Source organism: Musca autumnalis, unplaced genomic scaffold, assembly GCF_047663935.1.
Source record: "Musca autumnalis isolate F117 unplaced genomic scaffold, ASM4766393v1 scaffold_2, whole genome shotgun sequence".
Classification (NCBI taxonomy): Eukaryota; Metazoa; Arthropoda; class Insecta; order Diptera; family Muscidae; genus Musca; species Musca autumnalis.
In genome coordinates this window covers 106,518,825-106,534,389 of record NW_027411755.1, presented here as the reverse complement: position 1 = coordinate 106,534,389, position 15,565 = coordinate 106,518,825, and the positions used below count along the sequence as shown (strand labels likewise).

The 15,565-nt window shown below is 34.8% G+C and overlaps 1 protein-coding gene across 1 annotated transcript in view; it reads left to right on the top strand.

Annotated features, from left to right (window-relative positions):
* Window positions 1-15,565, top strand: part of LOC141394408 (cullin-associated NEDD8-dissociated protein 1-like) — a 162,787-nt gene that overhangs the window by 61,361 nt on the left and 85,861 nt on the right. Inside the window, exon 4 of the mRNA XM_073968681.1 lies at window positions 6,084-7,448. Coding sequence (XP_073824782.1) covers window positions 6,084-7,448 — 1,365 coding nt within the window. The remainder of the gene's footprint in view (window positions 1-6,083; window positions 7,449-15,565) is intronic.

The window sequence follows — 15,565 nt, the reverse complement described above, 5'->3', positions numbered from 1 at the left end:
GGCTGCGTGTGCGGTTGTTGTCGAGGGGACTGCGGGGGAGTTTCGTAATCAGACGACGAGGGAGTCTCGTAATCCGACGACGACTCACTGGGAACTGTGCTCACACAGCATGCAGCAACATAGTCCCTGTCGTAGTCCCTCACGTGGACGAGTCCAGAGCAACCCCTTAGATGCACCCACTCCTGACATCTATTGCATCTCACCGAAGGTTGGATGTGGGTGAAGATGCGAATGTGACAAACTGAGCACAGATATATTGGTCCTGGGTTTTCCTCCGTCCCGGCTCGGACCAATAGAATTCGGAGCAGGCATTCCGGGATATGCTGCTCCCAACACAGAAAAACGAGACAAATACGAACATGTACACACTGAGGTGGCAGCCGCTGGCCGGAACATGGGTTTTGTGTTGTTCCGGGTCAATCCGGTACGAAAGAACCCGCTGCCGTGGGATTGGGAAAACATTGTAGGAGGCCATTGTAGGAAGCCAATGCTTTAACTTCACTTGAAGAGTCCTTTGGTATTGCGGAGGCAACTAAAAATCTGGGGACATCATTGTAATTGGGATTTCCTGTTGGAAGAGGAACAAAATCAGCAGCATCTAGTCGTGATCTTTTGTGGGAACGAGTATTTTTTTTTATCACGGTCTGGTTCCAGGACAGCGTACCTATTGTGATTTGGGGGGTGCAACCCTAATGATTTAGTTCTTAAATCCGTTCAATTAAACAAAAATATTTCTATAAAAACTTTTTTAAAAAAAAAAATAGCGCAAAAATGAGAATCAGATGACAAAAAGAAAATCAAAAAATCGTGCTCTCGATTATGATCAGCTGTTTAAAGACAAACGGTGTTGGCTCATCAACCGTCTGATGAGAACTGTGAAAAAATACAACTTCTTTGTGTAAAACTTATAATATTTTCTAAACATTTTTGTATATTATTGTTGACCTTTGATCTGTAGTTTATTCTTCTGCTTATTTGGCTTGAGGTCAGTAAAATTGAAAGGACATGAATTTCTGTTTTTCAATTTTGTTTTTTATTACCAATATTTCGACTATCTTCGATAGTCATCATCAGGGATTTGTGTTACTTAAAAAGAACAAAACATTTCGTTACATAAATATATAAAACAATAATATAACAATTTTTACATTGGATTATAAATCTTTCTTATAGGTAACCGCGAGTTCCATCCTCTCCTCTTGACAAAGAATTTCCAACTAATGCCTTTTGTGTTTTTCAATTATGTTCCTATAAATTTGAGCGCAATTTTCCGTATCGGTTTTATAATTCATTCGGTTTTCTGTAGGGACATTTACAATATGTAGCATTTCCAAAAAGTATCTTCTTTTGTAATTGTTTTCTTGTGCTAAAATAGCTACATTTTTGAAGTTTGGTGTGTGTCCTTCTTTCGAACAATGAGCTGCGAGGGCAGTTTTTTGCTCCAATGGCTTATTTTTGGCTTTTTGGTCCGATTTGTGGGCGCTGAGTCTTGTCTTAAGTTTTGATTTTGTTGTGCCAACATATGTCTTCCCAATACAAAAGTTCACCGGGCATGACTTTCCCAATACAAAAGTTCACCGGAGATGACTTTCCCAATACAAAAGTTCACCGGGCATGACTTTCCCAATACAAAAGTTCACCGGAGATGACTTTCCCAATACAAAAGTTCACCGGGCATGACTTTCCCAATACAAAAGTTCACCATATGACATATGTTGGACCCGTCACCATTGCATTTAATCTCATATACCACATTAGATTTATCTTCATGTGGTATTTTTGATTTTGTTCTGCTAAAAAAGTTGTTGTTAGTGTTGCTGCTTTTAAAGGCCAGTTGGTATTTTTCCTTATTATAGATATTAGAAGCGGCGAATCTTTCGGAAAATCCTGGAATGTACGTCGATCTTTTGTATGTTTTTTCAACCTTTGTTGTGTTTTTATCTGTATGTTTGTTCTCCACATGTTTTATCAAATCATTTATTAATTGTAGGGAAATCATTCATTTTTAGAGCTGTTTTTATTTTCATTTTGTTTTTGGTATGAAATTTACTGTCACTAATGTTCATTACTCTGTGGATGAAATTTGTTGCCGTATTAATTTTTATTCTGCGGGGGTGTTTAGAGTAATAATTAATAATTCTGCCCGAGGCCGTAGGTTTTTGGTACCAATCCAATAACAGCAGATTATTTTGCCTATATATAATGGAATCGAGGTATGGTAATCGGTTGTCGTTTTCGGATTCCATTGTGAAACGCAACTGTTTATTGTACATATTTAAAGTTTGAAGTGTTGTTTCAACTTCGGTTTTCTTTATAATACAAAATATGTCGTCTACATATTTTGTTAATATCCTAGGTTTCAGCGTCAGTTTTATCATGGTTTCGTCAAGGAGTTTTTCCATTACGATATCTGCGATGATTGGCGAGATTGGCGACCCCATTGGCATTCCCTTTAACTGTTCGAATACCTTGTCCTTATATTGAAAATACCTTGCATCCTTTATGCACATTGTCAGCATTTCGATGAATAAGTCCATTGGAATGTCGGTGTGTTCCTTGATGATTGTCCAATTTTCCTTAATGATGTTGATAGCCAAGTTAACAGGGACACTTGGGAATAGTGAAACAACATCAAACGATATCAGCATCTCGTCGTCTTCAATATGTTGCCTGTTAATTCTCGATTTAAATTCTACAGCGTCTTTGATATTATATTGTGAATCAGCCGTTAAAACCTTTAGGATGTTTGCCATGTACCTTGATAGTTCATACGTAGGGGAATTTATAAATGAACAAATCGGACGCAAAGGAGTTCCATCTTTGTGGATTTTGGGAAGTCCATATATTTTCGGCGGTACTGAAGTTCGACTTATTAACTTGTTTTTCTCCCCCTCGTTTATTATTTTTAGATTAAACAGTTTCATGACTAATTTATTGTTCTTTTCTTGTAGCCCGAATGTAGGATCTTTCCTTAACCGTTTATACGTGCACATGTCATTTAATATTTCATTCATCTTGTTTTCGTAGTCGACTTTTGACAAGACTACTGTTTTTCCACCTTTGTCGGCATTAAGTACCAAAATGTCCTTATTCTGTTGTAGGAACTTTGCAGTTTGGCCCACTGTACTTAATATAAAGCGATCTCTTTTCCCCAATGCTATATTTCGCGTGTGTTCATTTATAAGAGTAATGAGGTTTATTCTTGCATTCTCTTGTTGTTCTCTGTTCTCCAACGTTTGGATACAATCTTCTCCCTCAGCTATAACGTTGAACAAAGGGAACGTTGTTTTTGTTGTTGGCAGAGAGAACTTTGGCCCAAGAGAAAGCAACCACTGGATATTGTTGGGGACGTCAGTGTGGGTTTTGTTTACGAACCATTCCTTGTTATACTGCAAATCGAGTTGACAGTGTTGTTGTTGTTTGAGTGCGTTTAGCTTCTTTATGTGTGTGGCTTTTTGTTTTGTGGTTTGTGAATATCTCACAAGAGATATTCTCAATAACACAAAATATCGTCTCACTGAGATATTAGAAAGAGACGATCTAACATTGTTGTTGGAAAGTGAAAATGCCATCCTCCAATCACAAACCACAAAACAAAAAGCCACACACATAAAGAAGCTAAACGCACTCAAACAACAACAACACTGTCAACTCGATTTGCAGTATTTATTGAGAATATCTCTTGTGAGATATTCACAAACCACCAAACAAAAAGCCACACACATAAAGAAGCTAAACGCACTCAAACAACAACAACACTGTCAACTCGATTTGCAGTATAACAAGGAATGGTTCGTATACAAAACCCACACTGACGTCCCCAACAATATCCAGTGGTTGCTTTCTCTTGGGCCAAAGTTCTCTCTGCCAACAACAAAAACAAAGTTCCCTTTGTTCAACGTTATAGCTGAGGGAGAAGATTGTATCCAAACGTTGGAGAACAGAGAACAGCAAGAGAATGCAAGAATAAACCTCATTACTCTTATAAATGAACACACGCGAAATATAGCATTGGGGAAAAGAGATCGCTTTATATTAAGTACAGTGGGCCAAACTGCAAAGTTCCTACAACAGAATAAGGACATTTTGGTACTTAATGCCGACAAAGGTGGAAAAACAGTAGTCTTGTCAAAAGTCGACTACGAAAACAAGATGAATGAAATATTAAATGACATGTGCACGTATAAACGGTTAAGGAAAGATCCTACATTCGGGCTACAAGAAAAGAACAATAAATTAGTCATGAAACTGTTTAATCTAAAAATAATAAACGAGGGGGAGAAAAACAAGTTAATAAGTCGAACTTCAGTACCGCCGAAAATATATGGACTTCCCAAAATCCACAAAGATGGAACTCCTTTGCGTCCGATTTGTTCATTTATAAATTCCCCTACCTACGAACTATCAAGGTACATGGCAAACATCCTAAAGGTTTTAACGGCTGATTCACAATATAATATCAAAGACGCTGTAGAATTTAAATCGAGAATTAACAGGCAACATATTGAAGACGACGAGATGCTGATATCGTTTGATGTTGTTTCACTATTCCCAAGTGTCCCTGTTAACTTGGCTATCAACATCATTAAGGAAAATTGGACAATCATCAAGGAACACACCGACATTCCAATGGACTTATTCATCGAAATGCTGACAATGTGCATAAAGGATGCAAGGTATTTTCAATATAAGGACAAGGTATTCGAACAGTTAAAGGGAATGCCAATGGGGTCGCCAATCTCGCCAATCATCGCAGATATCGTAATGGAAAAACTCCTTGACGAAACCATGATAAAACTGACGCTGAAACCTAGGATATTAACAAAATATGTAGACGACATATTTTGTATTATAAAGAAAACCGAAGTTGAAACAACACTTCAAACTTTAAATATGTACAATAAACAGTTGCGTTTCACAATGGAATCTGAAAACGACAACCGATTACCATACCTCGATTCCATTATATATAGGCAAAATAATCTGCTGTTATTGGATTGGTACCAAAAACCTACGGCCTCGGGCAGAATTATTAATTATTACTCTAAACACCCCCGCAGAATAAAAATTAATACGGCAACAAATTTCATCCACAGAGTAATGAACATTAGTGACAGTAAATTTCATACCAAAAACAAAATGAAAATAAAAACAGCTCCAAAAATTAATGATTTCCCTACAAAATTAATAAACGACTTGATAAAACATGTGGAGAACAAACATACAGATAAAAACACAACAAAGGTTGAAAAAACATACAAAAGATCGACGTACATTCCAGTATTTTCCGAAAGATTCGCCGCTTCTAATATCTATAATAAGGAAAAATACCAACTGGCCTTTAAAAGCAGCAACACTAACAACAACTTTTTTAGCAGAACAAAATCAAAAATACCACATGAAGATATATCTAATGTGGTATATGAGATTAAATGCAATGGTGACGGGTCCAACATATGTCAGAAGACATATGTTGGCACAACAAAATCAAAACTTAAGACAAGACTCAGCGCCCACAAATCGGACCAAAAAGCCAAAAATAAGCCATTGGAGCAAAAAACTGCCCTCGCAGCTCATTGTTCGAAAGAAGGACACACACCAAACTTCAAAAATGTAGCTATTTTAGCACAAGAAAACAATTACAAAAGAAGATACTTTTTGGAAATGCTACATATTGTAAATGTCCCTACAGAAAACCGAATGAATTATAAAACCGATACGGAAAATTGCGCTCAAATTTATAGGAACATAATTGAACAACACAAAAAGCATTAGTTGGAAATTCTTTGTCAAGAGGAGAGGATGGAACTCGCGGTTACCTATAAGAAAGATTTATAATCCAATGTAAAAATTGTTATATTATTGTTTTATATATTTATGTAACGAAATGTTTTGTTCTTTTTAAGTAACACAAATCCCTGATGATGACTATCGAAGATAGTCGAAATATTGGTAATAAAAAACAAAATTGAAAAACAGAAATTCATGTCCTTTCAATTTTACTGACCTCAAGCCAAATAAGCAGAAGAATAAACTATTTTCTAAACATTAATAACTATCACTTTGTGCCCTTATATTTTCAGATTTTGCAATTATGTCTCAAATATTTAACATATGATCCTAATTACAACTATGAAGCTGATGACGTTGAGTGCAACATTGCTATGGATACAGAGGAAGATGATTACGATGATAGTGAAGAATATAGTGACGATGATGATATGAGTTGGAAAGTGCGAAGGGCCGCTGCCAAGTGTCTAGAATCTATTATTGCAACCAGACATGATATGCTTGATGATTTTTATCGTGATTTGAGTCCATCATTAATTGCACGCTTTAAGGAACGCGAAGAAAACGTAAAATCTGATATCTTTCATGCTTATATTTCATTATTAAAAAATACGCGATCGGTTGTTGAAATTTCTCAAGATCCCGATTCAATGGAACAGATTCCTTCACACGTGTCAATTTTAATTGAGCAAATTCCGCTAATTATCAAAGCGACTTGTCCCTTGATGAAAGAAAAATCGATGAAAACGCGACAAGATTGCTTCCTACTTCTACGCGAACTTTTAAATGCAGTGCCAGGGTCGCTGGGACCACATCTAAACAGTATTGTTCCAGGAATACACTTTTCTTTAAGTGACAAAAACTCTACAAGCAATATGAAGATTGAGGCACTTTCCTTTATGTCATCTTTGTTACAGGGACATCAGCCTTATGTGTTTGCACCACATATTCCAGTCTTGGTTCCCTTGGTAGTATCTGCCGTTTTTGATCCTTTTTACAAGATTGCTACTGAAGGATTAATTGTTCTTCAGCAGTTAGTGCAAGTAATTCGGCCTCTAGATAATAATGCCATTCCAAGTGACTTGTTTGATATAACACCAGTTGCAAATCAAGTTTATTCGGCCACTCTGCAAAAGCTCAAAACTACCGACGTGGATCAAGAGGTGAAAGAGAGAGCGATAGCATGCATGGGACAGATTATTGCTAATATGGGTGATGTGTTACAACCACAACTAGATACATGTTTACCCTTATTTCTAGAACGCTTAAAGAATGAAATTACCCGTCTCAGCTGCGTAAAAGCATTGACAATGATAGCGGCATCGCCACTACGTATAGATTTAACACCGATACTAAATGAAGTCATGCCTGCTCTGGGAACATTTTTACGCAAAAATCAGCGAGCATTAAAGCTGCATTCGTTGGATTTATTAAACAAGCTTGCTGATAATTATCCATTGGATATATTTGGACCGCCCTTGTTGCAGACAGCTATTTCCGAAATTCAACCTTTAATATCAGACTCTGATTTGCATGTTGCACAATATTCCTTGATATTGTTAACAACAACAGCCCGTAAGCACCCAAAAGCATTAGTCGGAATTCATGACCATTTTTTGCCAGCAGTTCTCCAATTACTACGTTCTCCACTACTACAGGTAAAATTAAAAAAATTAATTATTCTTATAATATACATTAATTGTTGGTAAGATCAATATCCCTTGTTTATGCAATATTTCTCAAATTTGTTGTGTTCTGAAATAATTTACACTGTGCAAAATTTTTAAGGTGATCTTGTGCAAACAATTCGAACTGAGGATTATTTGAAAGTACAGACCCAAACGACAAGAAACCCTAGTTGGGTTTTGTTGTGTCAGATCCCGCTCGGATGTTATGGCCCCATCTTAACATTGTTAAATATTGACTTTTTAAAGAAATTCTGGGCTATATCTCTGAAACCAATGCGAATCTTCTTCTGACCTCTGAAGCAAATTTGTAGATAAGGACAAGAATAAAATATTTGGAGAAATAATGAACTACATTTATTGTCTCAAATTTCAAAATATATGCAAAAATTCCACAATTTTTATACATTTCGCACCGTATCTCCAAAACCGTTATTTTTTTCTGAATATTTTCTTTTGGAAAAATATTCCCTGGAATGTAATACACAACTCTTCAGAACATGTCATTGTTGTAAAATGGCTCTATGCCGTTGTTTTCAGTACATTTTTCAACGACGATTTAATAAAAATGTCAATAATGTATTGAAATCCGAAATGCGAGAATAAACTGTTGGTGTGAACTGTATTTGAAATACGTGTTGTAAAAGATATGATGCAAAATACCGCTAAAACAACATGAAGTAAGCATTTTAGAGTTTCAGAATGTTTTAAAGAAATGTTGAGAACTTTATTTGGAAGATTTTTGCGAAAGGTTACTTGGTTCAACTCCCAATAGTATAGCCGATACTGACCAGAATTTCAGCAATTATGTACAATTTTCTATATTTTATAGATTTTGATGCCCTAGATGGAGTTTTTCTTATGTGTTTTTTTTTTTTTCAAAAGATAAGTTCTAATAGTTTAGGGCTACAATATTGCTAAAAAGACAGCAAGGCCAAATTCCTATTCGTTTCTGAGATAAAGGCCTGATAAATACAAAAAAGTGTAGATTTAGCCCGGTTTAGATGAGGCCATAAAATCCGAACTGGATCTGACAGGACAGAACCCTACTAGGGTTTTTGTAGTCTAAATATGTATTTTCAAAAAATGCATACTAGAAGTTGTTTACATTTTCAGTGTTGCATAGTGTTATTCGACATTTTTATTATTTTCGCCTATGCTTAACAATGGCTGACTTCCGTATCATCAGTTGCTTGGCAAATGACTGTGTGAAGTGTTATGTTTCTTAACGCCGTAGTACTTAACAACTGGGAAGCTAATGTTTCAAAACGTCAAAAATACGCATTTTTAACGCAGGTAAAAAGCAAACATGTATCATTTTTATTTATGATGCAGTTAGTTAGTTAGCATTTGAGCATTGAACGATGCATTAGTGTTCAACTAAAATATTTTGACGAAGTTTAAACAACACAAAGCAACTAACGATGCGGAAGTCAGCCAATGTCTTCCATATTTTCCAAGGGAATGTATTGTTTTCTGCAATATTAAAAAACATGCTTTTAGCAGTACAAAAAGAACACAGCAAAATTAAATTGAAGTGTTTCCATGTGAAGTCATGATTTTACTGGTTCTTTTGCATTAGTTCAATTGATCCGATCTTTTTCGTCGAATTATGAGTTCGAATGGAGCCGTGAAAGATCTGATATTTTTCATCGAATTTTCTTGAGTGCAATTGCAGTGGTAAAAGATCCGATCTTTGTCATAATATTCTCATGAGTTCAAATAAATTGGTAAGTACCCGTGCAATAAATGTTCAAATAACCATGTATCCTAATAATTGTCTACTTGCAAAAGTAATTGTGAAAAATGAAAATAAAAGTCTGATGAAAGTGTTCGATAATGGCAGAATTGACATATTTTTATTAAAAAAATACTATGAAAATTATTATAAAAGAAAAATATATTTTTTGGCTGCAACAATTGCGATTGAATACGAGCCATCTGACGTTTTACGACCCGAGGGAAGGGTAAAACTCCAATAGAAAGACCAAGTTGAATATGATATCACAAAATATGGCATCCAAAATTAGAGAAGCAAAGCAGAAGATCAGTGCGTTTAGAAATACAGTGCTCGACATATCAATGAAAACTTTTTCAGAAAACTAAATATAATCATTTTTGACGAAGTTATTTTCCCCACTTTCTTTACATAATTAGTACAGAATAGAATCAGAATTGAATCAATTGCCAATTTCCTCTCCTATATGTGATACTTTCGTGGCATAGGATGGCATATGAAGAGTTTTTCAATAAACTCTCTTTTTGTAGTATCCTTTAAGATGATATTGAAAAAATTAAGTTTTACACAAAAAATGTTTAATAATATAAAAGATTGGCCAACCTGGGACATTATTTGTTAGAACAAATTAAAAAAATAAATAATTTCATAAATTGTTACGTTGTTTGGTGTACATAAAACAAGTCCACCTCAAATTACAATGGACCCATGAGGCAACTTGGGCAAGAATTATTTGAGTCCAAAAATCGTTCGAAAACGCCAAATTTTTATTTAGTCTGTTAGTAAATAAACCTGTTGACATTTTTTAAAGCCTAAAATATAACAACAATTTTACGGGTCGAAGAATTGGACCCGATCTTTAAAAGTTACTTCAGACCAAGAAGCCATAGACATCCTAAAAATTGTATATTTTGCATGTAATTTGTAAAGGAGCATTAAATTGAAGATAGAAGATAGAATAAAATACATTTGGAATTACATTTGGATTTATATTTTCAGTCGCATCATGATGAGGTGTGCTCCTATATCAATTTTACTCAAGATGTGCTATGGTTTAAAGTTGTTTTTAAAGGCCAGGTCCAATTCTTCGTCGCGTAAAATTTTGTTTTGTCTTAAGCTACACAATTTTTAACGACTTCTTGTTCCGCCGTATAAATAAACATTTTGGTTTTTTTATATGATTTTTGGATTCAAGTAACTCTTACCCAAAGTTATTTCATCACTCAAGTTTGGGGTGAATATTGCTTTCTAAACTCGAAATAATAATTTATAAAATTACTAGGAGACCCGGCGAACTTCGTCTCGCAGTTTGTTAGGTACAGAACTTGATGGCTTTGATTCAAACCTATAATACTATTATTGCTATCACCTTGTTGAGTGGCAAATATTTCTTTGTTTTGAACTGTTTAGGATGATCTTTGAAGCAGATGTACATTAGATCAGCGTCAGGCACCATACTTTTCTTTTGCATACTTTACGGGGTGTCATTGTGTGAGTGCATGCTTTTTCAATGGGTTGAATTGTGTGTGTGGAGAGAGCAACGTTAAATGAGCGCACACGGGCGCCTAATCGCCTGACGCTGCATTAGATAATTGTACTTTCGACAATTGTCAGTTTGACGAAGATAGAAGGTACTGAGAGGCAAAGTGTTTTGTGTTTTCTTCGACTCTCTCTCTAAATCGGGACAAAGATATATTTTTTTAAGCAAATAACACATTTTGCGATTTAAATAAAAATATTCGGTAGCATAGTTGAAGCAAAATAATATCATAACGCCCTATTCGTTTCATAATCGATGGTTTTCTACAATTCTTGTTTTCACCACTGAACACGATATTTCATTCAAGTAATTGAATTCGTAGGAAGGAATGCGATCGTAGGAATTTGAATTTAATGCTGAATATAGTGCTTATTTAAATTTGCGTTTTAATCAATTAACCTATTTTGAGCAGAAAGATCCGATCGTTATCAAGTAACCACCTTCGTCAGCTTTTTTCCTGACTTCTCTGTTTAACGTGATCTCCCGAATTCTGCTTGCATTGCAAGTTCGGAATTAGATGCAATGGCTCTGGTAACACGGACAAATGCGGAAATTGAATTTTGACTGAGACTGTACTATTCAGTAGTTGGTACATTTATCCTTGTTAGCAGAGCTATTCTATTAGTTGCCGTTCTCTGTGTTTTTAGGATGCTTGAAGTCTTGTCACACTGACACGTGATTGTTGTCGATTACTTGGTCACCCTATATTTAATTTCGACGTAAATAACATAGTCAAATTAATATCACAAACTTTTTAACGTTTAATAAGTATTTACCTATTTATCTTGCCCGATAAAGAATAGTTGTCAGATAATTAGACCAAAAAAATCTACAGTACCTCCGATTTCTTGTTTTCTTTCTTTCCAATTTTGAATATCATCCTTTTTCGATGTACATACATACAGTGTATCAACAGTACCAATGTACATATGTATGTATTTGGTCATTTGTAATTGCCTTCCAGCTCTGCGGGAACTAAACTGATTGAATTCATACACCTTTTCAGTGCGGTACAATATATATCTGGTACAGCGTAAATTTTATCGGCATAAATCGGAAGTTGGTCTTTCGAAGATGTTTTTACTTACAGTTTAAAAGTATACATATATCCCACAACCTCAGTTCCAATGAAATTACCTCGGAGCTCTTGATTTTTTAAATAACCCACCAATTTTGTGGATTTGTACTTTTTTCCTCAAAACTGTGGAAACAACTTTCGGCGTTATCATCTTCATCTTTTCAATCGCCATCTGACCGAAACCACCACTAACCTTTACAAACTCTAAACTAAGCCCTCTGCTTTTAACCATTTTTCGCTGTTAATTTCCTAAAAAAATCGCTTGAAAATAAATGAAAATCGATTTGATTGCGAATACAAAATTCGATAAAACTTTCAAAAATTGACAAAACAGAGTCGTACAATGGACCCTCGCAGTTGGTGCATATACAATTTTCGCCAAAAACTGTCCAAATAAGCGTCAAGGTATAATCAAAACGCGAATCTCGATAGAAATTTGTGGAAAAATTTACTTTCATGAAAAAATATTTTTGCAAAATTTTCGCAAATTTTCGCGAATTTTTAAGGTTTTATCCTTTTCTGCCATGAGACCATTCCGAATTGGTGCGAATTGTCAAAATCTGTTCAGCCGTTCTTGAGTTATAAGCGTAGTAACTAACATCATCCTTTATTATATATATAGAAGATAGATTAATTTTTAAAATTATTTTTGGAAATTGTGCCCTATAAAAATCAATCTTTTATATTATGTACTAACAATTTGTTATAAAATTTTCCAATGTCATCTTAAAGGACATCATAAAATGTGGGTTTTTTGAAAATCTCCGTTCATATGCCATCCTTTGTCATGAAAGGATCACGTATAGGAGAGCGAATGAGCCATTGATTCATCTCTGATTCTATTCTGTATTAATAACGAAGAAATTTGGGGAAAAAACATTTAATCATAAATACTTGTGGACGTTTCCATTGTTTTGCCAATGCTTTTGAAGTAATGGATCTTTTGCGGAAGCAGTTTTAGGTAATTTTGCTCAATCTGGCATAAATATTTTTTTTGAATTATAATTATTCCGCATTGAACTTTTATTTTATGCAAAAATATGCAGAAATTTTTGACTAAAAATGATTAAATTTAGTTTTCTGAAAAAGTTTCCATTGATATGTCGATCACTGTATATTCTTAGTTCGGCTTATGGAACAATAAGTATAAATGAGACAAAAAAAGGAAATAAAATAACATAAAATAATTCAAATTTATAGTCCGGTCAAAATAGACATTGAAATAACAAAAATTCCCACAAAGCTAAATTTTGGTGGAGAGCTAGGGTTTGCCATTAGAAGCAACGTCCTAAAAGACCCCATCGATCCCATGTGTGCTAAAAAAAATTATTCGGGGTCAAAGGTCAAAATTTAAGGGTTTTTAGGTTTTCGGATTTATTTTTTGAAAACGGTTGATCTAATCAAAAAGTGACTAAAGTAAATATTGTAGACAGAAAAATTACCTACAAGTTTGACCCTTATAATTTATTTTTTAGAAGGAGCCATTCTTGAGATATAGCTGTTCTAAAAAACACATGATTTTTATGCACTTATAAGGAAAATATGCACATATTCAGACGAACCGGCTAAAATAAGCGAAGTAATCGGGTCTGTCCCCCCAAAAATATATATATTTTCTTGAAGAGCGAAATTGAAGCTATCTTCTAAAACAAATTCCAACAAAATCGGAGTGTGTTTAGTAGAGTTATTCAATGTTAGAGTCATTTTATGCAAAAATAGCCCATTTAACCCACATGTATAATCGAAAGCCCAACGGGAACGACCCCAACGAAAACTCTCCGATTTTTTTCAAGTTTTGTCCGAAGGTAGGGTTTGTTGCGCTGATTACGGAAATGTATAATTTTCAACGGTTGCGGATCCGGTTCGCCGGTTATTAGACCCGAAAGGCCAAATTTAAAAACCGGGTTAGACCCGGTTCTATTGAACCGATTACTGCAAAGTGGATATCGTTTGAAAACTTACGGAAGTATCTAACACATAGTGTCGTTACTTTAACCGGTTCGCCTCATAATGTACTTACGCGGCTAATTTTTTATTTGACCTTTAGATCGAGATATCTCGAAAATGGTAAGTCTTTTTTAAGAATCATAAAGACCAATCTTGTAGACAATTATTGAATGTACAACTTTTACTTTAGCGGTCTTTTGCTTAGTATTACCGTTTTTGAGAAAAATTAAAAAAACTGAATAATGCCTCCAAAAATGACCTTTGACCCCGAATAACTTGTTTTGCACACATGGGATCGATGGGGACTTTAGGACGTTGCTTCTAATGGCCAACCCTAGCTCTCCACCAAAATTTAGCTTTGTGGGAATTTTTGCTATTTCCCCCTTATACGCATGTCTATTTTGACCGGACTATTATAGTAGATTTCCCAAATGATGAGCCTGGTGCAGAGATAGGCACATAATTCACCGAATATTGGAAAAAACGGAACCCCAAGTTGAATGAAACATCCAACAGAAGAGATAAATATGATTTTGGCAGATCAATATAATATATCAAGCTTTTTGTAGAAAATTAACTTATGTTGAAACTGAGGTATGGGGTATTGTAACTCGCGATCAGTTTTACTATACCATAACTTTTGACTTTTGACTGCTTTAGCCAGATTCACCGAGGGGTTTCTTAAAATAATAATTTGAGCGGAAGCTGTGGTCGTACTAATGTAAAAAATCGGAAAAAATCGTTGAATTAAACGAGTTTCATTATGTTATTTTCCTATTAGTGGTTTTACAACACAATGTAGAGCTCAATGCTCAAAGGAGAAGTTAAAGAGTACACTTCAGAGTTGAAGTTTCTAACGTATGATTTTTTAATATATCCACTGTATCTACCTCAAACGGATGCTGACATTTTGAAACCTGAAAAATTGGGTTTTTTGATTTGTTGCTCTAATCGGGACGCGCAGCTGGATTTCCCTAAAAGCTTATTAGTTGATTGTAGTACTCGCGATTTCGCATTTTATAATGTATAACATGAGGGTGTAGCCCTCACAGGATCACAGTAATCTGCGCCCAAACACGAAATTTTTGTGTGTAAATTTTTCTAAAAAACCTATTTTTAAAAAAAAAAAAATTTTTTTTGGTTTAAAATTTACAAACGTCATTCTATTTCCGTGGAAACCCGCGTAAATTTAGTTTTTTTACGTTCTGAATCTAACAAGCCACAACGCGTAAAAATCCACCCTCTACATCGGAAGATATGATACCCCTCAAATTTCGAAAATTTGCAAAAAATTATTTTGAAAATATCGCATATTAAACCGCGTTTTGGATGTGTCAGTTCTACTTAAATAAATAGATCGATACGCGTGTTTAAACTGTGCGAAAACAGATATTTGAAAACTCTCGTAAATCCAGAGATATAATAGATTTTTTCTAAAAATTTAGTGCGATGCTATATCCACGGTTCTTGATGGATCGCATTGAAACGGTATAGAATGATGTATTTTTTAATGGTGATTATTGAAATTGGATGCGCATAAAATGTAAATGAACTTCGCGGAAATGATGACCATTTTACAGTATTTTGCACCCTATTTTGACAAACAAATTTGACAAACTGTACATCAAATAAGAGGGATTGATTCGCTGTGTTGGAAAATCGGATGCGCATCATGTCATTTTCATAATTACGCGGTTTATATGCGTCTCAAATGTTATAATATTCAATATAACATTATTTTAACGTTATGCCACAATTGGAATTCCTTGTGATATAATATTATCCAA